Consider the following 25,081-nt stretch of genomic DNA (forward strand, 5'->3'; position numbering starts at 1 on the left):
CTGAGTAACTGAAGAAAAAAATGCATGAAGCAGACATGATTTTTCTTCCTTCAGAATGTGTATAACTGAATACACAATCTCTTTCAGATAATACATTACCTCTGATTGGAAGTGGAAGAGATCTGATTAACTAATGATAGTTCTTTATTGTGGGCTTATTATACATATAAAATTGATGTAAATAAACAACAATAGAAAACTCATTTCAACAGTTTCAAGCAACCCCTTTGCTGGCATCCTTGGTAAATCTTCCACAATCCTCAGAAAATAGAAAATACAAAATTCTTTTACTCTGATGGTGTTTTTCCAAATAAATGCATATGTTAATGACAGCACGTTTGGGGGGAAAATAAAAGCCTCAGCCTTGAGATTAAAGCCTTAATCTCTATGGACTTTAAACTTTGCTCACTAGAAAATGATCAGAGAAAAGGCTGGTCAGTGCTAAGTAGGCTTTTAGCTCTCCAGTGGGGAAAGGCCTGGTGGGTGTTCAGACATGACCCATTCCAGACCTCTCCTGGTCATTGGAGAAGGCCAGTTAACCAGTCACTAGAGTACAGCTATGCATCAAGTTTGTCTTACTGAAGCTTCCTACTTCACTTGTTTTAAAAAGAGAAAAACCAAACCGGTCAGGACCACTGTAGCAGATCCATACATTATAGAAAGAGGACAGCTACTCATCTGCCCTCCTTAGCAAATAGCAAACCTATTTGTCTTTCCTACTGATTTTCATCTGCTGCTTCTCTAGCACTAAGAACGCACAAATAAAAGTTTGCCCAGCTTACTGTTAAAACAGCAAGATACTGGCATTGTCCTTGTGGTTTAGTATCCACTTCACAGAACTAGCCTATAAAGTCCTGAGTGTGAAATACATTGCCCTCCCACCTTTCTATAAAATGGAGCATTAGTCCCTTTCAGAATTTTCAAACCAAAGCGCTTTAAATGAGAGATGAATTAGACCATCTGGCTTAGGGAATTTAAATGATTTCCCACTCACATTAGCTATTTAACTATAATTACATCAGTATATCTGAAACCTTTTACTATATCAACAACAAACACGTCATTACCCTCTTTGTCTTGAATTTCTTTCCTTCCACATCACTGCCCAGTCCCAGATGTACTGCTCCACCATCCCCCTGCAGTCCACAGTGCAGTTACACAGGAAGAATTTGGAAGCCAGAAAAGTTTCCTGAGCTTCCTGTTAGCTCCAAAGGGCAGTAGAATCAACCTCCTTGTGTCATGCAGCTCCATCATCCAGCAGCAGAGCAGCATGGGGGATAAAAAGACAATTGAGTCCTGTTAGCTATCCACAGCTGAGGACACGGCACTGATTTATTGCTGAAGGGTCACAGTGTGCCCATGGGCTCCAGAAGTGGTGTGTGATAACAGATGTGGATCACATATGTTAATGTTCATTTTTTATATAATTTTCCAGCACAGCCACTTTGCCACAGCAGGAATGAATATAAATCTTCCTGGAATGGACATACATTGCTTCGCTGTATATATATTATGACCCAGCTTAGATTCCTTTGCCAATAACTGAATTAGATGGCACTTCCAAATAGAGAATAGTGATTTCAAAATGTTTTCTGGGCCACTTTCAGATTTTTGTTTGTTGTTTTTGTTTTTAACATAAATACAGATGTAAAGATGTGAGAACTCGATACTTCTTGTGTGTGCAGGGGATTACAGTCAACATGCAAAGGAGCTTCAAACCTGTGAGGTGTTTAGCGTGTGCTGTCATTAATTTGTCTTTATCTATTTATATGTTTATAATTTCTACTGAAAATCACATGCGAGTTCCTTAGAAAGGGACTTTTTTTCCCAAGTGGTAAAAAAATTATCTGTCCAACAGCAACTCATCAAGTGGCCATGAAAAAGATTCAGGTTTTGACTGGCATTAAAAATTCCCCAAGTGAAGGACTCAGATCTTACAGCAAAGTTAATATTCAGTACTTATTTCACAAGAAAAGTTGTTGGCCACATTCTGCAGCATTTTTTTGTCCTTACGGTACATTACACTGTATAGACCCATAGAATCAATCAGAGATCCCTCGAGCCACAAGTGCATCCCAGCACCAGCCATCACTAACAGCCATATTTCTGTCCGAAATGTGAAGCTGCTCACACCCTGATTCTCTTTACTGCTTAGCCACAATAACTTTCTCTGCTGACAGCATGTAATGATTAATTCTTAAAAAGCTCTAGAAAGGAAATGTTTCCCAAATACTTTCTTAACTGTCTCTTAACAAATTTTGCTGTAAGTTTTTCAGCTGTTTGGTTGTTTTCAAGGCATTTAATAACTTGTTTACTAGGCCCAAGATTTTAATAAGATTACTGGTCTATACATTGTCACATAGAACAGAATATGGCTTTTTCAAGCTATTGCACAGATACATTAACAAACAAATACTGCTTGTGTTAAAAGCGAAAGGTCTACTAATTTTTTTTTTCTCTCATGCACTGAAGCTCACAGGTGTTCTAGGTCTCCTCTCTCCTGTCTCATCAAGGCCAACATGAAGATATAAACAGGATTTGACCCTGGCTGAACTTGCCTTGCCCTTAGGTACATGCTGTATATACCAAAGAAAGAAATGCACTGAATTTGAAGTAAGAGCCAAATGAGGAAATTTAAAGATTTGACTCTAAGAAGTCAAAAAGTTTGGCAAAAAGTTTTGTGTGGAAATTGCACAAGAAGGTTTCCCTCATTGCAGATGAGACCTGCAGTGCTTCCTACTATTAGCAAGGCTAACAGTAAACTGAAGTTATTTCTAACTTTGCCAGCACAGTCACCATGGCATTATAATACTTCCATTATGGGACCTGGCAGATGATGGCAAGCCCAGTTACCCACAGATTTAAAACAAAAAACAAAAACCAAAAATCAAGTATTACATTTTTGTATGCCTCTATTTGCCTTATGGGGAAAAAAAGTGGCAGAAAGAAAAATCAATAAAATCTTTTAAGACTGCTTTAGTTAAAAAGCCTTTAATTACTTTTTTTTTTCCCCCACTAGTAATAAAAAGTCAAGTAAATAAGTTTCAACAAAACTTGTAACATTTAACTGAGACTGAAATAAAAATCCAGATTTTAAAAGGAGTAGGATATAAATGATTACTCATGAAAAGAATATATTTTATTTGAACAACTATAAAGGCTTCATTCTTCACAAGCATGATAGAATGAATTACCACTGATTCCTCTATGTCTGTCAAGTGCTACGCATGCCATATAACTTGTTGAAAGGAAAGCTTACAATTTTTATAAGTTTTTTAATTCCAATGGATGCAACACTTATGTAAGATTTTACACAGAATACAAATTCCAGCCAATAGGTCATGCTTTTCTTTTTCCCTCTTAATCCAGTGGCTTTTCAGTCCTGATATTCAGCCAATAAAAGAAAAGGTCAAGAAGACTTCCCAGGAGATCTTCTCTAACTCTGTGTGTGACTTCCAAGAATTTGCAATGAGGGTCAACAAAGGCAAGACCTGATTATTTGGATGTCTGACAAATTTCACTAGAGAAGACTACTTTCAAGAAACAAGCCAGAGGAACAAGCAGGATAGCAAAGGAAAGATGGAGTAAGAGGTAAAAAATATGGTGTGAAGTGTAAGAACACTTACTTTTTGAGTCAGCTGCAAGTTCCCATTGAGGATGTAGCTGGCCATCTGTTGCTGCTCAAATCTTATGTGAAGGGTCTTAGGGGAATTGCAGAAAGAGATCTGTTGTGCATATGAAATAATGGGGCTGACAGTAATGTAGGAGTTTCCTGATTGCAGTAGTAATTATTTAAAAATTGAAAATGTTTAGTGGAAAAATAGACGTAACATGGGGGAAGGGAGGAAGCAGAGCCCAAAGCATGGAAAACTTACTTGTGTTGTAGATGACTAGAAGTTATGAGGAATAATAACTTAAGAGAATAGAAGCACAGTGAATAGTCTTTACAATGAAAAACATGTCTCATCAGTAAAGTCGCTTTCTGAAGAAGGAAAAATGTGTTACAGTTTGGTGTAGTTGGAAGAGATGTAGCTGAAAGTCATGCCTGCTCCCTCTGTAGCCAAGACTATTGCTTCTGAAAACACGTTGATCGCTTCCCAAGACTTCTCAGAAGATGCCACCAAAAGGTTGACTCCTAGCACAGAAAGGATTTGCATGAATTCTCCCTTGATTCTCAGACAGCTTCAAGGGGAACAGCTAGCATCTGCTATAGGCTTATACAGCTCAAAGATTGGAAGCCATTTACTGGTGCAGGACACCTGATTAGAGGCTAGAAGCATAACTGTAAGTATTCATTTTCTGCAAAAAGAGGCAGAAATGTTACTGCCACTAACGGCCTGCTTCTGCTGTTGTTGTTTGATTGTTAGTTTTCAATATGCATATTTTTTAATGTTTGTAGTCCATGTATTGACCTTCTGAACTCCCTTCAGGGAATAAATGACAAAGTCTATTCTAAAAACAGAATCTGGTCTATAAAATTCAGAGGGAAGGGCTCAGATTACCACCAAAATTAGATCATACGCTGGATAACATGCTTTTGCACCAGACAATAGAAAAATGATCTATTTGCATAAAAATTAATCATTCTTATTTGTTTCATTCTTTATTATTTGCAAGGTAGTATCTGCTAGATAGTACTGCTCTAGTTGTTATGCCTCTTACTAAATGGCTTTTTTTTTTTTTTTTTTACAGTCTTTGATAAGGTAATGGAAAATCTCAATAAATATTGGTATCTTTGATCAGCTGTGTCCCAATGTAAACATGCTGGTATTCTTACAGTGCGCCCAGAAGTATCCTAAGTGCCAACTGCATTTGCTCCTCCAAAACTCAAGTGGATCTGAAAAACTTACATCCACTTTCTCTAACTCACCTATGACTTTACCATACTCTAACACAACTCCAACTTCGATACCTTTACACCAGGACTCAGTGTGCTAGCTTATTTTTGTCTTCTACAGACAAACACCTCCTACCTTTGACTGACCTCTAATTTACCTGTAACTTTTTTAGACCCACTCCATCCTTCAGTAACAGGGAGGACTTGCAAATCAGCACAAAGAAGCAGTATGTAACAGACTGTTATTTGGGTTTTGCTCTCATTTCTTTTCATTCCCTCCCAAATAATTCCTTATACAGTCTTTCTTTGTCATTGAGCATTCAAATAACACTCCTAATGAATTCTGTGTACAGATCTAACTCGTTATCCAGTTCTGAATCAGAAATGTTTAATTTAGATCTTGCCATGAGTGTAAAGTTAGTGCATGAAAGAATTGATTCACATATGTCTATGTAAATGCAGCAGATATTTTTACTAAACGTCCCTTAAGCTTCAGTTGGGATAATTTTGAATTTAAATTCACCTTGTCAGTGTGCATGTTTTAGCAACACAACTACGAAGACATTCAGAGAGCTCTGGAAGTTTTTCTGCAGTGTTTTGATGCAGTAATCATTTCAAGATCAATATTTTGGCTCCAGGATCCAAGCAAAGGAAGTTACCGAAAATCAGAGCTCTCTGAGGGAGCAGCTGACAAGCTCTAATGTCAGCATTCCAGAAATAAAGCATTGGCTATGGACTGGTGCAGACAGATCACAGGACTAACAGAACCCTTAAGAAAAACAGTGTGCAGGTTCCACACCCTCACTAGAGGACTATTTTTCAGATTTCTGCCTTGTTTTTTTTCCCCTTTTATGTCACTTTTTTCCTTTTTCTAACAGCTGGGCCAAGAACACTTTAAAAGTGAAGCAGTCAAAGCCACGATGTTGCTGTGGTAGCTGCACTGGTGTCAGCACTCACGTGCTATTCCTGATGTGAACGGCATGTTACAGAGCTACAAAGCCTTACAAAATTTGTATGGCTCTTAGGATGTATACTCTTAGCAAAATAACAAACCCCTCATTTACTCGGAGTCTTCAGAGACATAGGTTCCACAGAGAGAAGGCAAACCTGTCACAATCCCTCTGGTTATTCCTACTCCTGATTAGGACGAAGTGAGGTAAGCTCAACAGACCAGGCTAATGCCCTTTAGTTGGCCTTCTCCATTCCTCAGACTATGAAGTCACACAAGCTCTTGGCTGCCTATGTGAGATAGCCCACATGGTTTTATTTATGTACACAGCTTAAAAGTCATAAGCTGGTCACTATACTACTTGAAACCTCAAACTTTCTTGCTTGCTTTATTGTGCTTTTTCACTCAAGTTCACTTGCACATCAGCAAACTGGTATTAACATCCTGTGCTGTTGCAGTGCCATTTCACACAGAGCAGCCTCTCATCTGAGTTTGCACTAACATACAAACTTGTAAAATCCATTTGATCAGTCAATTGTAACTCGTGACTGCAGCTTTGAACAAATCTTTTCATCACATTGAGCAAACATGAAAGCTTCCCAAGACAAAACAAATAAATGAACTTAAACAAACATACAGCTCTACTTGCCAGGCAGCTGTCATAGATGAGGCACTAAAGATTCTTAGTTTTTAACCACTTCTTCCTTGGTGAGAAAAAAAAGAAGAAGCATGCCTCATATGAACCAAGATTAATTTTATAGTCATTTTTTGCTTTGGGAGATTTGACTTGAAATTATCATGGTGACATATTTAACTATAGATTTTGTCTTGATCAAGAATTAATATTTACACCAGAAAACAGATGAACTTCAACACATGCAGAACACAGATTTTGTCTTAAAGCCAGTTTTAGTTCCTTATCACCAAGAAGCACTAAGGAATACAAATATAAGTGTAAAACTGAGTGAGCCCCAAATAAGTTTTACATAATACTTCAAAGCAATTGATTCTTAATCACATTGCACTTCCAAATAACCACATTACTCTCCACCAGGTAGGAAAAATAGTTCAGCATTATGTCTGTAAAACTGTGCTCTTAGTTACAGCTATTGCTTTATTGTCAATTTCTGTTTGACTGTTTTGAAAGAAAACATCAGTAATCTCTGCTAGCTTTGAAACAAAATCAACAAAGTATTCTGTCCAACACTACTTCAGTACTACTTAAAACTGGGTAAATTGTAGCTTGGCCCTCCAGCCCCATCAGGCAACTGGAAACTCATCAGGAGTATCACAGAACCATGGAAGAGACCCAGTCTTCTCTACTTCAGTTAGAGTAAACCCAGCAGACAATGCAACCTCCCCAAAACCTGTTCTTACGTAAGTGGGTGAGGTAAACAATGAAACAGGAATTTGAGAGTACTCCTAAAAATGGGTATCTCATGCTAATAAAAAGATCTACAGCGCACACCCTCTCTGCCTTGATGGGTATAGCCAGATCTTTTAAATTTGCATTTGCCTGATGAATAGTACAACAGAATGTGCTGTTGGCTTTTCTGCAGTCTTGGAAAAAATAATTAACTTGCCCTACTTTCAGACAGGTAACTAAAATGGATACCACTCTCTGAAGTTTTAATCGTAATTTTCTATGGGGTCATATGGGAAACAGGTGAAGAGATATAAAACTGTTTTATACTGCTAATAAAGCATAGAGATTCTTTTTAAAAATAGGGACACTTTTTTAAAAATAGGGCATTTCATTCGTAAAACTCACCTCTGAGACATCAGATGTGTACTGAAGTCTTCTTTTCAGGAAGCAGTTCAATCTGGAATACAACAAAGATTTCAAGGCGAGGTATTACCTTTAGTGTAAGCTATAACGTTTCTTTTCTTGCTCTGGATCCTTAACCTCAAAGAGTCATTTCTTTCTACTGCCATTTCACTAGCTCAACAAACAACTTGGCAAATTGCATCTACTCCTGTACGAGTACAATCAGAGTGGAGTTCTACCCACCACAAAACGTTACCCTGTTACTGCAGCACGTAGGTTGGTCGCTGTCTTCAAGAATGGGATTTTTGGTTGTTTTGCTCACTTTTCAGATATCATAAATGACAAAATTGTTAATTGTTTAAGCTGGAGATTCTTCCAATCCATTGGACTGTTCTTCACTTTTATTCAGATCTGTTTCTTCAAATGGAGTCCACTTCAAAGCGTCCACTAAACCAGTTGAATCAAAATTGTGGACTATTTGCTAATTCTATGTTTAAGTTGGTAGAAAAAGAGTAAAAATGATTACTGTATATCAAGTAAACTTGTGCTACCACAGCTCTAAGTCCAATTTTGAACAGCATTAGGAAATAAAAAAAACATATGCGTTATTCTAATGAAGAAACCCTGCTAATACGGACATTTTTAAAGTTTCCTATGAAACATAAAATAACTCTCTAATGTTATTATTCCATCAGGGCACTTGATTCTTTAATAATTATTAAAGAAATCCAGTTCTTGTAAAAAGTTTCATATTATCATTATGGTTCATCTTCTCAGTCTTGCACAGTAATCTGGTTTTGTACAAGTGAATTAATGACAGTAATTCCCTTGCTTCTAAACTAAGCATATATATATCTAGCTTGACCTGAAAAAATAACACTCTCTTGGGTGATTACATAATCATTTAATCGAACTCAGTATTCCTTTTCAATGAATATGAGAATTATATTTCCACACATTCTTAGAAAAGCAGAAAGATTAACCCCTATCTGAAAAATCTCCACATTTATATATTTGCATATTTGTATGTAAATAAAAATGTGCACATTTATATATATATTTACGTATTTGTATGTACATACAATTGTGCACATTTTTAAGAAAAAAAAAAGAAAAACCACAGAAACTGGCAACGACACCATAAAAATTATTTATGAAGTTTTAAAAATCAAGGGATCCCTATTTCTGCCTGACTGCACTTGGAGGGATATGCTGCTTGGGTACGATAGAAGGAAGCAGCTTTTGAATAGCTTTTGACTTTGTGTTTTCACTCTCTGCCTTCATTTGTTATATACCTGCTCTTGATTTCATGCATTTCTTTCATGATGCAGTGTGATAGCTTACAATTCACAAAAGCAAAATCAATGTCGTAACATTAATTCATAGACTCATTTACCTCCCCCCACCCTGGAAGGAAAGATGTCTTCAAAGGAAGTCTCAAACTATATAGCTTCCCCCATGAATGAGAAAATTCAGATTTTTGCTGTTAGTGCTTCAGTTTTGGACCACAAAAATTCTTAAAAATTACCCCCCAAGCTCTACTGTTCTTTAGTAAATTTAGTTTACCAAGTCGTATTTGTATGACAGGTAGTTATGATACTCAAGGACTAAAATCCAGGCTGATCTCTTCCTTTTCAATGTGGAATTTTCAGGGAAGAAAGAACACAAACTTCTTCCACGCTCTTCTGTGCGACAGCTCATTTGCAGTCTCCATACTGTAATTTCATTAGCTAAATAAACTACGACTTTTCTTTTTATGCTTTAATTCCCAAAACCACGGGATTTAAAGAAATGATTTTTGCTTTGCCATCTAATGAAGATTGGTCGTAACAGGAAAAAAAAAAAAAAAAAAAGACAACACAACAAAAACAACAAACAACAGGATTTGCTACATCAGCCAATAATGACAACAATTTATCTTTAGCTTCTTTATTTAAAATCAATTTATATATCAGTTAATTTCATCCATAAGAAACTGTTCTCTGATAAAATCCCATTGTATTGGACTGGCAAACCCCTAGCTATTTTTATTTAAGAAAATAATACACCTATGCCCCACAAATTATGATGGAGTTTAAACAAAAGTACGTCTCTCTTTACTACATAATGAAGACAATGTCATAGAAGTATATAACAAATCTATAGAAAATTCAGAAAAAAATACAGAAAAATAGAATTATGGGTTTTGCCTTAATCCAAAATTATTTACTGGAAATAAAATAATAAAAAATGCTTTTTAATATAAATAAATACATGTTTTTATAGATGAAATGTATCTGAAACATGAATTTTTCTGTTTCAAAATTTCAAACTATGCAAAAATTCCAAATGATGGGCTATGTTGGCAAAAAAGTTGGTTACAAGAGTCTTTATTTTGCAAACTATACAGAAACAGTAAAAAATAAAATGCAGTATACTTTTCAATATCACATAGGATAAACATTAAATTTTGTACTTAATGTGTAAAAATTAATTCAAATAATAAACTGATTTTCCTTTTAATTACTGATAGGAAACCAGTAATCCAGTTTTGAAATCATACAACCTGTAGTACTACATTATACAGGTCAAGTCAACTTTATTGTGGGCAGAAAGCAACAGATGTGATATGAAGATGGTGGAGTCCCAAAATGCCTACACAATTAATTAACATGCTAACATAAATACAGTGATTAAAGAAATTTTCTCTACAGTCAAATCTTAAGTGCTACTCTACACAATAATTATGATCTAATCCACATGGTAGTTACATAACAGTAGGAAAAAAAATAATCCGTTTTCTTCATTCCAGCAGCAGTATCTATACTGGCATTAATTTGGTAATTGGGTGTGCTTAGCTATTGCCTAACGACCTATACTGGTATGCATGCTAAAAATCTCTCTCTATCTCTATTTTGCAAGGCACCTTTACAATACTTTCTCTAAGTTTCTGCACTAGTAACAGAAAACAACATGAACTGAGATAAAGATGCAGAACTACTTCCTGAATTTAGAAAATAAAAGGTATAATTATGTACTTTTAAAAAACTACGTTGGGGCAACTGTCAATACTCTGAAATACAGTCATATATAAAGGTAATATAATTTTACTCAAATTTTTCCCCATGTTAACTACTTTATGGTAATCTGATTAGAGAGACATACTGAAAAACAAAGGGTGAAGTAATGTTTGAGTAAACAACCATAAAGCCTAGACAACCTCGACGTGAAAAAAAGAAAAAAAAAGGTAGGTCAAGAAAATGTTTAATTTACAGAATTAGTGCTCGTCTGTGAGACTGCTTTTGAAAGATCCTTTCAAGAACCTAGCCGTGTCCTATTAAAAAGCATAACTCCAAATGCAAACACAAATGAGGACTTTGTTCATTTTTCCCTCCTGTTAATTTCTCTCCTTACCTTTGGTTAATTAAAGGCTGGTAAGATGCTACTTGTGCATTAAAGTTTTTCTCCTGCACCGTGTTTCTGTTGTATTAAGTGGGCAACTTGCAAAGCCTGCTGTGCCTGACAGAACTGAAGTTACAGTAAGTGTCCTGAAGAGGACATGCACAGGTCCAGGTAAGGGCAAATAACTTTTCACAGAAGTTTTAGAAGGACTGGTCTTAATAGTGTCTTTTCTACATTATATCATTTATATGTTCAGTAGCACATAACATTTTCTTTTTCAGGCTACACTTCCGATGTGTTTTCTTCAGCGCAAAGGCATTTAAAAACTCAAAAGCACATAATATAATTATTCTTATTTAAACAAAAAAGTCTATGACTCCAGCTGCAACATTTGAAATAATCATACAAAATATACACATTTGTTAGAATCCTTTTGATCTTGAAGAGTAAAGGGATTTTGTGAAATGTCATATTGTGAATTTTAGAAAGGTACAATTCATCGACCCTCCTAATATCATCAAATATATCCATCATGATCATCGTCATCATCTACATCATCATCTCCTTCATCTTCATCGTCATCGTCAATTTCATCTTCATCATTCATTATTTCATCATCATCATCTTCATCATCTGTCCAGTCATGGAAATCACCAGAAGCAAAATCCCCTGACGTCTCTAAATCAATAGCTAAAAAGGCATGATAGTTATATAAGAGACACACAAATTATATCATACACTCATAGAATAATAAGTACCATATTTATAATGTAATATTCATAAGCATTCAAAAGAAATGCAAATTATTTAGTTTCAGGACAACAACTTAATTAAAAAAAAAACTATCACATAGAATATAATTACACAATAAGACATAAACACTATCTTTTTTTTTTTTTTTTTTGTCTTACAGGAAATCCACATCAGTAGGGATGAATTTCTCAATTTTAACAAATGGAGATAAATGTCATGGACTTGCAGAAATATAGTAAGCTCCAGGAAAAAAAAAAAAAAAAAAAAAAAAGATATTTAAGTCCTACTTACAGTTCATAATAAGGACTAGTGACAAAATAAAGTTTGTTTCTCAGTTCTTATATATAATCTTTAACTACCTGGAACTGTACAACTACCCAGAACTGGATTAGATGGAAAATTGGCCTGAACAGGTATGTCAATTGCTATGACACTGATATGTGTTTAATTTACCCAGTATTTCAGGCTACACTCCTCTGCAAAGGAAGGGAAATGGAGAAATGCCAGGCTTTAATTGCCATTTTTGATGTCTTGGACATGAAATAAAGGTAGTGTGGGAATTCCTGGAAGTTGCAGGGCTTTTTAGGGGAAAAAGGGAAGATTTAATGTGCTAAAAACTTTTGGGAATTCCTTCCAACAAAACAAAAAATCTAGCGTGTTGATTACCCAAAGAGATGTCACCAAGCATTTCAGGGTAGTTGTCTAATACTGCTATAGGTAATTAATTTTCCCTAAATTTACCTACACTATGAAAAGCACGTATATGACGTCTATTAACAACTGACACAGTCATAGGAGTTACAAAGAACTAAGTAATAAAAATCACAAATTATATTTACATCAAAATCCACGTAGTTGCATCCCTTGCCTGTTCTTTGTCAAGAAATGTAGCCTGGTTGGCCATCAAAGCACCTAACATCTCCAAACCAAGTCCATAGAAGTTTCTTAACTTACCACATTCTGCCACCCCGTTTGTTCTGGATCCTGTTACTTCATTGCCATATCTATCAACACACCAACACTGTCCTACACTTCCATGGCACTGACTTGGTTTGTAATATCCATCTTCATCACATAAGGGTATGTACTGCCCTGGAATACATAAATATCAGATACAGACATAAATGCCCCTTGACCAACGTAACAATTACAGCAGAAAACAACTACCTTTTGCTCTTTCCTCTTTCAGAATCTCCACTGACCACTCTACTTTCTTCTCCCAGATTCAGTTAAGCAGCAGTGACTGATAAACAACAGAGAACAGCGGATACCAGCTTTGGACTGGTTAGTCTTGCCTAAAATTTTTCATGTTGGACACTCATTTTATTTATTAGCTTCAATTCCGATTATAATGTACTATATTATGTTATCTCACATTCCACTATCATATTTAGTAAATTAGTTTTCTCCCATAGCTTGTTGCTGCTTGTTTTCTTTTTAGGCCAATCTCCCTATCTTCTCTTCTCCCCTTTTTCTCTTCCCCTCTCCCAGGGTGTTGGTCCCTCCAACCCATTACTCAAGGAATTGGGACCAACCAGCCCAAGAACCAGTGACAAGTAGGGACACAATCATGGACTTATTTTGCAAGGCATTGGCTTTCCTAAGGCTGTATAAGTCATCGTTTTTAATTTGGAAGGAAAGACATCTTTTTGAAAGAAAGATAAAAAAAAAAAAGGGCAAACAACACTGTACAAAACATTTAGAAGTATACAGTTATTAGAAACCATACTTAGCAGAAATACAGTTTTGACTATTTTGGGTCAAGCCTTTTATTGCAGCTTTCACACTGAGGCCAAGAGCAAAACGAAGATCTTACATTTTAGTGATATTAATACAGTATAAACTGATTAACAACAAAGATTTCAATTGCTTAAAGGAGGATACAAGGATCAGCAGAGACACTAATTTAGGAGTGCCTTTGACTCTCCACTCTATAACCATAAAAACATACTTTCTATTAGGTTAATAGAACAGACATTATATCTTTCAGTAGGTATGGTAATAAAACTAAGTTTAATAGCTTTCAAAAACTTCATAAATTTCGTTACTAGAATTTACTGTTCTCTATCTTTGTTGGATTAATATTGATTTTATGTTGCTGTTTCACTAGGATTATTTATGTAAGCAATAAAACCTTCAAAAGAATGATCTATGGCTCACCTAGGAGCTTCTTTCCTCCTTGCTGCTTCTGAATGTTGCTGAGTTCCGTCTGGCAAGGTGGGTCTAAAAGGACATGAAAAATGTTGAACATATTACATGGTATCTAGGAAGAAAAGCATATGACTAAGTTTTCATGGTTTGCTACATTCTCTAACTGCTGATCTTAAAAACACAGATCTTGCTTTAGCAGTCACATTCACGTTAACTAAATAAGAATTTTCTTCACTGAAATTTGCAAGATTGGGGTTCTACTGCAACAATAAAAGACAGAATTCCATGGGTATGAAGCTCCTTGTTTAGCAATCTAGTTTAAAACTGTGCCCAAACTTCAGATAAGAGGCAGAAGAGGTAATAAGTTTTCCATTGGTCAGAGCTATAGCTCTGAATCATTTAATTTTCTACTTTCCCTAAAGTCAGAGTACATTCCATGAATGGGAAGAAAATAAGACACAAATACACGTCCATCACTGCTGAATAAATTTTGAATCCAGATATTGCATACACTGCACCACTAGCACAAAGGTATTTCTCACTCTGAATCAGTATTAATGTTAGTGGGTTTACTTACATGTGTGTCTTCAGCTTAAAGTGTTCCCAGACTATATTCTGATAACATCTCTACTAGAATCTCACATGCTATTAAGTTCATTTTTCATTTTAAGATACTCTGGTTATTTGTAATACATCTTTTCCATCTAATTTACTCAAGGCTTCCTCGTGAAACAACTTCTGTCCATGCACACAGAAAACAAATCTAAGTTACTCTAAGATAAGATCGGCTTAGCTTTGGACACACTAGCAAAACACTTTCTGACCAGAAATCAGTCACTGTGTAAGCTAAAAAAACAACAAAAAAAAAAACAACAAAAAAACCACTTCAGTGGTCAAAGTCCAAAGCAGCCTTTCCTAAATTCCACCAAGGGAAAACAAGAATTTTCACCACGTAGTCAACAGAGAAAGAATTTGGGACGCAGCTGGGAAAAGCAGAGGATTCACAAAAGGGTGAAGGACTGACGAAAATGTAATATCCAAACAAATCTTTCTTCTGGGAATGCTCAAACATTAGTGATAATTACATAGAGTAACTGGATCAAAAATAAATTTATGGTCAATGCAGAGACTCATGATCGGCACAGCCTGGATATACCAACAGGCTTTTGATACTATTAACGACATCTTATCTAACAGAATAAATATAAACTGCAAGACATCAAAAACTACTCATTAAGATCCATTTGTTAACTTTCCTTGGCTTTATACTTTAAATTCTTTTTACATATCTCATACACTAAAAGACGCATACAACTTTAGACTGCCCTCAACTCGAATGATTACAGCCATTCACACAAAGAAGTCCCACAGATGAGAAGGATTTATGAAAGAAGGTGGGAACGTGCAGATGAAGAACTAGTCTAGCAAGAAGATACATCTACTGTGTTCTATGTAAAAAAAAGTATTTAAATTAGAAATGTGTTTATATATTTTATAAAAGTGATGAGCTATGCCTACAAAAACCCTTCGGTTACAGCTACAAACCATTGTCGGGAGAATTAGAAGAAAAGAATACCACTAATCAAAAGGTAACAAGGCAATATAAGAAAGCTACTTACCCAAAATTCTTTACAGAAGTTAAGTCTTCAAGATACACATTTAAGATTTGCTTCTTGGTATAAAGGTGGCAAAACATTCTTAGCAATTAATATTAAAAACACTCTTGTGCTTAGAACTGTCAAGAAAGTGGCAGGCTGGAAACTCAACTGGTTTGTTGTAGTTCATAGCTCATCGTTTTTCAACCCTCTCCAAATAATAATGTTTCCCTCTTCATTTTCCACTTAGTTCCTGATTTTTGGAAAAGCCTTCTTTTAGCTTTCTGAACTTAATTCAATACAAAGCAGGTTCAGTGGAAAACCAGCCTTGGGAGTCATGACCAAAGAAGATTTATTCTGTACAAAAATTGTTGAGTCTTCCTTTGAAATTGAAATGAATCTGACATCAGAAAAGTTTGAATACAAACAAGAGACCTCATCATCTCCATCCTTTACCTATTTCCAGCAACGTGACAGGAATTTTCTGACAATATCACTGCGTTGTTCTGAGTGATTTATGAACCACTTACTGGCCACCCACACTTATTCAGTCATTGAAGTACTGATGTACACCAGAGTATCTCATGTTGTTAATACTGGACTTTGAGACATCAATATTCAGCTACGTCAAAAAGTGGTGCAGGGCTTGTACGATAAAGCTTTGGTTTACAAAAAGAGGTAGTTTCAGAGCAATGGGTGGAAAACTGATAGATTTGACAAAGAATATCTAGGATACTTAACAGTAATACCTCAAGGAGCTGCTGCTCAAATAGCGAGCCTTCAGCTTTCAGATCCTCTATCTTATTCAATTACAAAACAGATTTTCCATGTATCAAGTAGATAATATTTTGCAGAGCCCTTAATTTTTGACATTAAAGTTGTCACATTGTGTCTCGTCTCCATTTGCAGTCAAGTATATACAATTGATCATGGACAACTGAGGCTCTAGCTACAGAGATGTGAAGTAGTCAATACTGCACTTCAAGAAACCTACCAGGGAACCTCATTTATATAGCCCACATTGTATCTTTCTCTTGAACCACCTACGATCATATTTAATACCCTGCAGTCTCAAGAGACTGAAGCAACAAATAAAAATCACAACATTTACCACTATTCTGCAAGACAAACTAGTTTTAAAGTCACACAGTAGTTTTTTATTCCTGATAGGCAGAAGAGCCTGTAGGAAAAAGACATCCAAAACAAATGCTGGACTAATAGACCCATACAGAGGCCTGCAGTAAATAAATACCTATGTTCCAAGCATTAATATTCCCAGTAAAAGTGGCTACTCTCCTACTCTATTTTCAAGGAGCAATGCAAAGACAAAGCAACAAAAAAAAAAGCTTGTAATAATGATGAAGTACTAGAAGAAATAACCAACCTGTAAAAAGGCCAACAGTGAAATGCCTCAGCATTTAGACAAGAAAGAAGTGTTAAATTAATGTCAAGGACCTAAGAAAAAAAAGTTCTGAATCACTTGCATCAATTTTAGTTGAAACCAGAGGGCAAAAGGGACCGAAAGAGGTGGGAAGACAGCAGAACACTAGCAAAGTCCAGATTCTGAAGTACTGCAGAAATGCTAAGCTGCATTTGCAGCAGGATAAGGCCAAGAAAAAATGGAATACGCATCACTGAGCCCTATGTAAGAAATTAAGCAGTAGCCAAAGTGGGACAGCTTTCTACAGAAGAGCAAGACAGATGAGATTTGAGTACTGTAAAAAATTATTTGTATTGACTAGATGTGAGAACTGTGCAGTAACGGGGCTAGTGTACTTGGACTCACTGTAATAAACCTCAAGCAAAAAGAAAGCACGAAGAATTGCAAGTAATTGTCTGAACCCAACAGTCATGAACTGATAGATTAAATGACACAGTAAGAGGCCTTCTCAAATGATGACTTAAGCAAATATTATGGAATTTAAAAATAGTAAAATAGAATTTCTATCCCAGTCTGATATGCATCATTAACTAAATTTTGTATTCACTTCAAACTTGGTTAATCAATACTTCTGTAAAACTGTAAATGTACCCAGAAAACACCTACTAAGTTCAATGAATAAGACAACTGCCTTCATGATCTGAAGCCATCTTAATCTCATCTTATTGTAGTGAACATCAGAAAAAAGATAATGAATTTCTCTACGCACCCACTTCCTTACTATCTGCAGCAAAGGACCTTATTTCTATTATTCAGCGAGGTAAAAGATAGTTAAACTTGAACATATTAAAAGATGCTACAATGCTACAAATAACGATTAGAGAATTCAGTAAGTCATATACACTAGGAGTTCTGACTGTTGTACAAGACAATAAGAAATGACAAAAGACTACAAGCACTTTTTTCTCCTTGCACCTTCAGAAAACAAAAAAAAGAGACAGATTTTGAGTGTTAATTAAAAAGAGTTATGTTGCCTTGCAGAGAATAAAGATGTTTATTTATTAGGCTGATTTGGGGTTTTGTTTATTTTAAAGACAACCAAACAAAATACTCTATGTTCTCTACTTAAGAACAACTTTGCTTGGGTAATGTTTTATTGATTAATTTTGGTAGCAGTGCACTACTTCTAGAAATGAGTATTATTCTACAATAAAGCAAGCAAGGTGCTTGGAAGATTGTTAACTTTTTAGTGGTAAAACCACCAAAGAAAAGAAGGCAGTTTCTATATATCTAACGAAGTGCAGCTTTATTTTTGCTCAAATTTACACACCTGGTGTACATTGCCTGATACATCTTTATTTCTACAGAAATCAGAGCCAAACCATAGATAGTGAGTGTTAATGGGAATTTATCATGGAAGTTTTAAAAGCATAAGATATATTAAAAAAGAGATTAAAAATTTCAAAAGCATTGAACAGTTTTTGAAGTTTTCCATCATATCATCAATCTTCCCTCCTCTACAGTCAATATCTGATCCGAGATCCGAGTTGCTATTTATCCCTTCGAAAAATCTCCCTCATATTAGCAAGAAAATTGAATGGGCAATTCTGTCCAGTTTCAGCCAATATTTTCTGAGTAAACTCTGTAATTCCTCACAACTTGTTTGAATATAACTCATGTGATGACTCAACCAAATCTAAAAATCAATACTTATGCACTGTGTTTATTTGTTTAAACAAATCACATCAGGACATTAAAAAAAAAAGAAGATTCTTCCAGGCAGTGAAAATCAACTGGTTTTAGGTTCAAATGACTGAAAGAAAACTTTATCCATGATGTTAATTCAGTTATTATAATAGGCTTATAAAAAAAACCCCACTAAGATGGGTTTTAAAATATGGAAATAAAATATTTTATAACATAGGCAAAGTAGATAGGGAAAGAACTAAAGTGAGTAATTTTGTTCATTATTTTGTGTTTATTTTATTTTCTTCCTCTGTATAAATACTGGAAATCAGAACGTAAAACAATATTGCTGTAAAAGCTTTCGCCACTCCTTTGTACTTTATCCTTGAATTTCCATCAAACTCTTCCATTTAGCTTTTTTTTTTTACCCCCTTTTTTTTTTTTTAGGTATTTTAGATCAAAAAACTGTACACAGATTGATAGTATGGCATTTAAAGAGCTTGTAGTTCACTGCAATGATCTTCCTATGTTAAAGAAAAGATGGAACACCACAGTAAGATCAGTCATACAAATACGTAGGCTGTTCTCATCTTTTTACCTTGCTGTCTTTGGAAGCAGTAGCACCACTCATTGTTAGATATCAAACTATCCTTGTATGTGTCACAGGAATTGAAGAACGCCCTTGTGCATGGCTCATTCTTGTCAAGGTAAATGCTTCCAAGTTCTGACTGGTCCAACAACAGGTCGTAGTTCGTATCAAGCCTGTTGAACATCCAGCCGAGGGAGTCTTTGCAAATTGGCAAAATGCTGGTATCAAATCCTAGGAGCCAAAAATAAAAATAAATCAGATAACAGGAAAGATAAAGCAGGCGCTGAGCTCAGCCTCCACAAAAGCATGCTGTATCACAGAAATTGCTCCGGTGCTACGAGGATACAGTACATAAGCAGTGTATGCCATTGAAATTCCATGTATAAATTACACTTCATTTTAAAAAATCACTGAGTTAATCTGCTTAAAATAAATCCTGTCATCAGTCTCAAAGCAGTTAAAAATATGAGCCTTCTTGTCAAATATTACACCTATAGCACATGTAGTATGTATAGTAATGAACGATCTACAATTTCCTGTAAAGTAATTTTTGTTGGAGAATTTTTGTGATGTTATACATCAGGAGAGGGAAGCAAAGCTGAAGTGGCATGCAAAGTTCACAAAACTAATAAAAGACTAAATACCAAGCAACTTACTGGAGTACGCTTGTTTCTTCCTATAATGTATATTCAGCTGAATGAAAATGGAACTTCATACGGTCTCAGCAATGCCTAAAAAGTTCTGACATCCTAGCTTTATGTGATGCATATCAGGGGAGGCATGCAAAAAGGGACTACTAAGAGCAGGCTGTTTTCATTGTAAGATCTACCTGTACATCTTGCTTAAACTGCTCCTTGGTAACCAGGCCACCAGGATGAGGTTGAGTTAATTACTCCTGTAGCCAGATCTCAGATTTCATGTACTCTATCAGTTGTGAAATACAAGCAGACTTGCATATGGACACAGAAGGGAAACTCATTAACTGACAGGCCTCTCACATAGATGCCAGCTGCATTTAACACAGTTTTTTTTTCGTATTTATGTGCCATGGCGAACATGGTAAAGCACTTGACTGTATATCCTAATGGACAACAAGATTTAGCTGATTACAAGATTTTACTGAATAGCTCTTCAGCTAAAACCAAGCAATGAAAAGATGAGACGAGACTGTGGCTATAGACAAGTTGATGTGAGAGTTGCACTCAGCATACAGAAATTCCCAGCTTCTACTACTGTTAAAGTTGAGCCGTTGTTTTGAAAACAATAAAGAAATCTGAACAATAGCTATATACTTCTAAAACGAGTCAAACTGGAGAATTCAGAAACCTGACTTCGAAATCAATTTATATTTCTTTAGATATATACGCATGTGGAAACATTTAGGCTGTGGCAGAACAACCATTTCAGAAAGGAAAATGCCCGAACGCATAAACTCCCTCTCCCTAAAAATTCTAAATAAATGATGTATTTTGCCTGAGTTAATCTTGCTCCCCGTTGGCTTGTTGCATTCTGCTTGACAGGAAAAAAAATTACAATCCTTTTGGTACTGATTACATTGATACGTTTAAAGCAATGTAAAAATAACTGTGAAGCATCCAAGAAAAGGACACTCTTCCTTACTCCCCAGCTTCTGACAAAACTTACTTATTTTTCTGTGGACTACTGAGAGCAGAGACAAACAAGACCAGACCAAATGTACAAGGATATACCAGTACATGTGTTATTCACCTTCATCTGTAGAAGACATCAAAATTATTTAACAAGTGTTCCAATTTGGAAAACTTCAGAACGTTCTTCCACCTTAAAACATTTTTTTCCAAGGATGAATTTTCAGTATAACATTATTTACTTTTCAGGTTCTGTTCCTGAAGGCCTCTTAACACTTCCCAGATACTTCTCTTTCCTCTGCTAGTCCTGCTTTCAGCTAGAGATCCTCCACAAGACATTGGATTCAGAAAGTGCTTGATATAAAATATACCATTTCCTATCCTGCCTTTTGTGTACCTGTATGAAGGGAGGAATTATTCTTGTGCTCATAACATTTTTCTGATTTTGGCATTCTTTCAAGCTCACCAGACTGTAAGAAAAGTTGCAGAATAAGAGCAACCATGAGGAGAAGACAGAGGCTTTACTGAATAAGATGCTGGCAAGAATAGAAGACAAAAGTCATTCCAAATGTGTATTCAGGGTTGAACGTTGTTGTCAAACTAGATAACTCTGCAAAAAAGTACATCAGTATGTGGAATTTCCAGCATCAGTCTAGTGAAAGAGGTATCATTTCCAAGTTTGGTACACAGTATATGTGGTCCATGCTGGAAGAACAAATTCACTGAAGTACACCCTTGAGTATATTGCCTTCTAGGATACCAGGAGCAAGTGTTATATATGTAAATAAACTCTTTTAAGGAAAAGAGAAACAACCAAACACTCTGGGTATTTCATTTCTAGCAGTTAATTTCAACTTTTATTATAAAAAGAAATAAATTTGTCTGAGGTACGTTGGAAGGCCACTTAAAATTTCAAAGGTTTAGTGCATCACTAAGTTATGGTTTGGGATAAAATTACATGTCTTCAAAAGGTTGTATTCTGGAGGTTTTTTTTTCCATTAGCTAACAATTTCAGTTCATTCTCTACTCCAATTTCTCAGAATTTTCTCTCTTCTATGCAGCTTTTATATTTAAAAAAAAGTGTCCAGTAGTGATGTCCCTCTGGCTTTCCAAGAAAATTCTGTATAACAAAACTTCTTAAGTTAGCTCAGAGCCTGAAAAATAACGTTTACTTACATTAAAGCTGTCACAACCTACTTATTCATTAGTATCTGGTTGAAAAAAACTTCTAAGATCATATTTTCCAACCATCAACCCATACCTACCATGCCTGCTAAATCACATCTCTCAGTGCCACATCTCTCCTTTTCCTGAACACCTCCAGGGATGGTGACTCCACCACCTTCCCAGGCAGCCCATTCCAGTGCCCTCTCCTGGTGCAGCCTGAGCCCATTACTTCTCATCCTATTGCTATTACCTGGGTGTTGTCCTCTACCTTGTTACAAAATCCCTTCAGGTAGCTGTACACTATTATTTAAAATTCCTCCTTTCCTTGGTATTTACAATCGTAGCATTTTAAATAGAGAAAAATCACCTCTCTTCTTTGCTTTCATTTTGCTGAGTGCAGCAAGTTGCATTGCAATGTTGTAGAGAAATGTTTAAAGTCTGTGTCAAATATTAGTGTAGGTGAAATAATTAAAAATGGCTGAAGTACTTAGAAGTCGACTAGGCACGTGTTGACAGAGACAAAAAAATGACTTCAACTTAAAAACAAGCTGTCCACCTACTCTAGAACTGTTCTACCACACAAAGATCATTACCTGAGTTTGGTGTTCATAACATCTACTCTTAAGAAGATTACTATGTTGTCAAATAAGCAACTGGGAAAACTTGGGACGATCATTTCATTCTGCAATGATTTTCTACCTCAACTATAATATTGAGAAATCAATACACCTCTTATTCTCAAAGGTGACAGACTTCAGAAAAAAAAGTCAAAGCACTTAAGAACACCTGATGTGGTTTGACGCAAGGTAAATTAACACTAAGTGACCCAGAACGAGAAATAAATTGCTCCAAATCACAGACTACCTATATTTTTTACTTCAAGAGTCAAGTGGAATGCTGTTCCTACACATTTATCGCAGCTGTGAAAAAAACAAACTGAAGAAAGGGGAAGGATTATTATAGCAAAAGGATAGTAATTTGTTCCTGTTAATGTTCCAGAATATCATGTTGAAGAGAGCAAAACTGCTGCTCAGATGCCTGAATTAGTGGAAAAATTCTCTCTCCTTTTAAGTGCTTATTTGAAATCTATTTCCATATATGATAATGAAGAGGGCTTTTATGTAGCTATTTCTGAACACTGTGTAAATCTAGTAAGAGTGAACAAAAGAAGTATTAAGGGTTTATTTCATCTAATGCATATACTGCAAAAGAACTTGATTTAAAAAAAAAAAAAAAGAAAAAAAAAATGGGAAGTACTAGCATAAGCTCCTTTCCCCAGCCAAAACAATCCCAAGGGAAATACTACTGGCAAGCATACCCCTCACTCATGGCTTAAAAATCAGCATCCAAAACGTTATTTTGAAAGGAACCAACAAAAAATGATCCTACGTTTCTGATTATTTTTCAGGAGAGAATTTCAACTCACGGTAATCATAATCTGCTTTCCAATGTAAAAATATTATTTGCTTGGTTATTATGCTCATAAGAAATAAAACCTTGTGTATGTTGAGGAAGATAGCTTCTGTGATTGTTTATGTGGCAATCAAAATAGCGTACACACGGCTCACATAGTGCATTATGTAAAGTTGTTTATCTGTGCCAAGGGAAGCAAAAGGCGTGATTCTTTCTGCTACTAGCTCACTGTCCAGCACGGTAAAAAGCACTGCCAAATCACACAAGTGAATAAACACAATGTGCTCTATGCTTGAGAGCAAGCTACTGCCTAAACCACAGTCTTGTTCAGCTAGCAAGCTGCATAGCAAGGTCTGTACTTGTGATGGTTTTTTTGTTTGTTTGTTTGTTTTAATCATATATAGGGTATGAGAAAACTTAATAGTACCTCAGAGCTGAGGTCTACACTGCACAATCTGGGAACAAGTTTTCCTTCCCAATCTAGTTTTACCAGAACAGATCTGAGCAAGGACTAAACTTAGGGGATGTATGGGAACTGTTGAGTTACGGCCTGAACCACTCATTGATTACCTGGGGAAAGGATGGGGACAGCCCTGGGAGCACAAGTGAAGGCAATTCAGCTGTGTGACCAGAAGGGGTGAAGCCTTGCTGAACCTCTCCTAGACCCCATTATAAGCTGATTGCCAAACCATGGAAGGTGCTCTGGTTGGAGATACCTTCTTAGTGGAGCTTTCCCCCTGCAAACCTAGAATCTTGTGATACGGGTGAGCAATCTTCTTCCCTTCCTTTATGGCACCTTTCTACCATGCTGGTCCTTCTGTCATCACACCTCTGTTGTAACTCCTTTCTCACTGTACTGATCTGTCCAATTGCTACAGGGGATAATTAAGCAGATGTGAAGGCTTTCCGTCATGTTTGCTGCCCACAAAAAATGCTGCTCACCTGGCACCGAGTGGTAGCATTAGGCATGCACTCTCTGTAGCCTGTCTAAAATTGTAATATATTCCTGATGACTACAATTACACAGGTGGGAGCAGAGTCAGGATAAAAGTAAGACACTGGGAAGGTACCAAAGGCACTGATTCATTTTACAACAAAATACGGATGGAAAAGAAATAGAGCACTGTTGCAAAGTCCTTTAAACATTTGTGAAAGTTGAAATCCTGAAGTCTCTCTCTTTTTCCAGGAAGTGTTTTAGAGAATTTTACATAGAAAAGATAAAATTCAAGCTGAAGCCTATTGCTGAAAGTTGTAAACATGCTACTACGTGGATGGCATAGATGAAATGAGTTCTGCAAAGGCTGCATTCTAAATAAACAGATTGTTAAGGAAAAGGTACCTGAGAAGAGAGGAATAAAATTAACTGTGCTACAAAAAAACATCTATATCTGTTCCGCTGTGTACAAGAATAATCCTGCCTGTACATGATTGAAACAAATGCCAGCCAACAAAACAAATTTAGTTCATTTAGATTCTTGATTTTGGGCGAACATGCATTAATTTAAAATTCTGATTCAGATGGGCTTCTGAATCTGACAATGCAGAAAGTCCTTGAAAGAACCTTTTCCCTCCAGGAAACTTAACTGCAACTCAGATTCAGCTCACCAGCCTCAGTGGCTCTGCAGTTAGAGGATATTGTCAAAGATAACATCAGAAAGTAGGCAAGCTTTCAGGCAAGTCAGTATTTTCAAGACATCAAAAACAATGTTTAAAACTAAAAGCTCCTCATCTCTTAGAACTATACAATGATTGTATGGGAGACAACCAAGTAGTAAACAATGGTTTACAGGTCTGCTTACCAGTT

The 25,081-nt window shown here is 35.9% G+C and overlaps 1 protein-coding gene across 1 annotated transcript in view; it reads right to left on the reverse strand.

Annotated features, from left to right (window-relative positions):
- Positions 1–9,467: 9,467 nt before the first annotated feature.
- SPOCK3 (SPARC (osteonectin), cwcv and kazal like domains proteoglycan 3) overlaps positions 9,468–25,081 on the reverse strand; it is a 156,711-nt gene continuing 141,097 nt past the window's right edge. The window contains exons 8-11 of the mRNA XM_085222043.1: positions 19,100–19,321; positions 13,849–13,911; positions 12,643–12,780; positions 9,468–11,625 (exon numbers count right to left, since the gene is read on the reverse strand). Coding sequence (XP_085078169.1) covers positions 11,453–11,625; positions 12,643–12,780; positions 13,849–13,911; positions 19,100–19,321 — 596 coding nt within the window. The 3' untranslated portion in view covers positions 9,468–11,452. The remainder of the gene's footprint in view (positions 11,626–12,642; positions 12,781–13,848; positions 13,912–19,099; positions 19,322–25,081) is intronic.

The sequence above is a fragment of the Meleagris gallopavo genome, chromosome 4 (genome assembly GCF_905368555.1).
Source record: "Meleagris gallopavo chromosome 4, MGAL_WU_HG_1.1, whole genome shotgun sequence".
NCBI classification, from domain to species: Eukaryota; Metazoa; Chordata; class Aves; order Galliformes; family Phasianidae; genus Meleagris; species Meleagris gallopavo.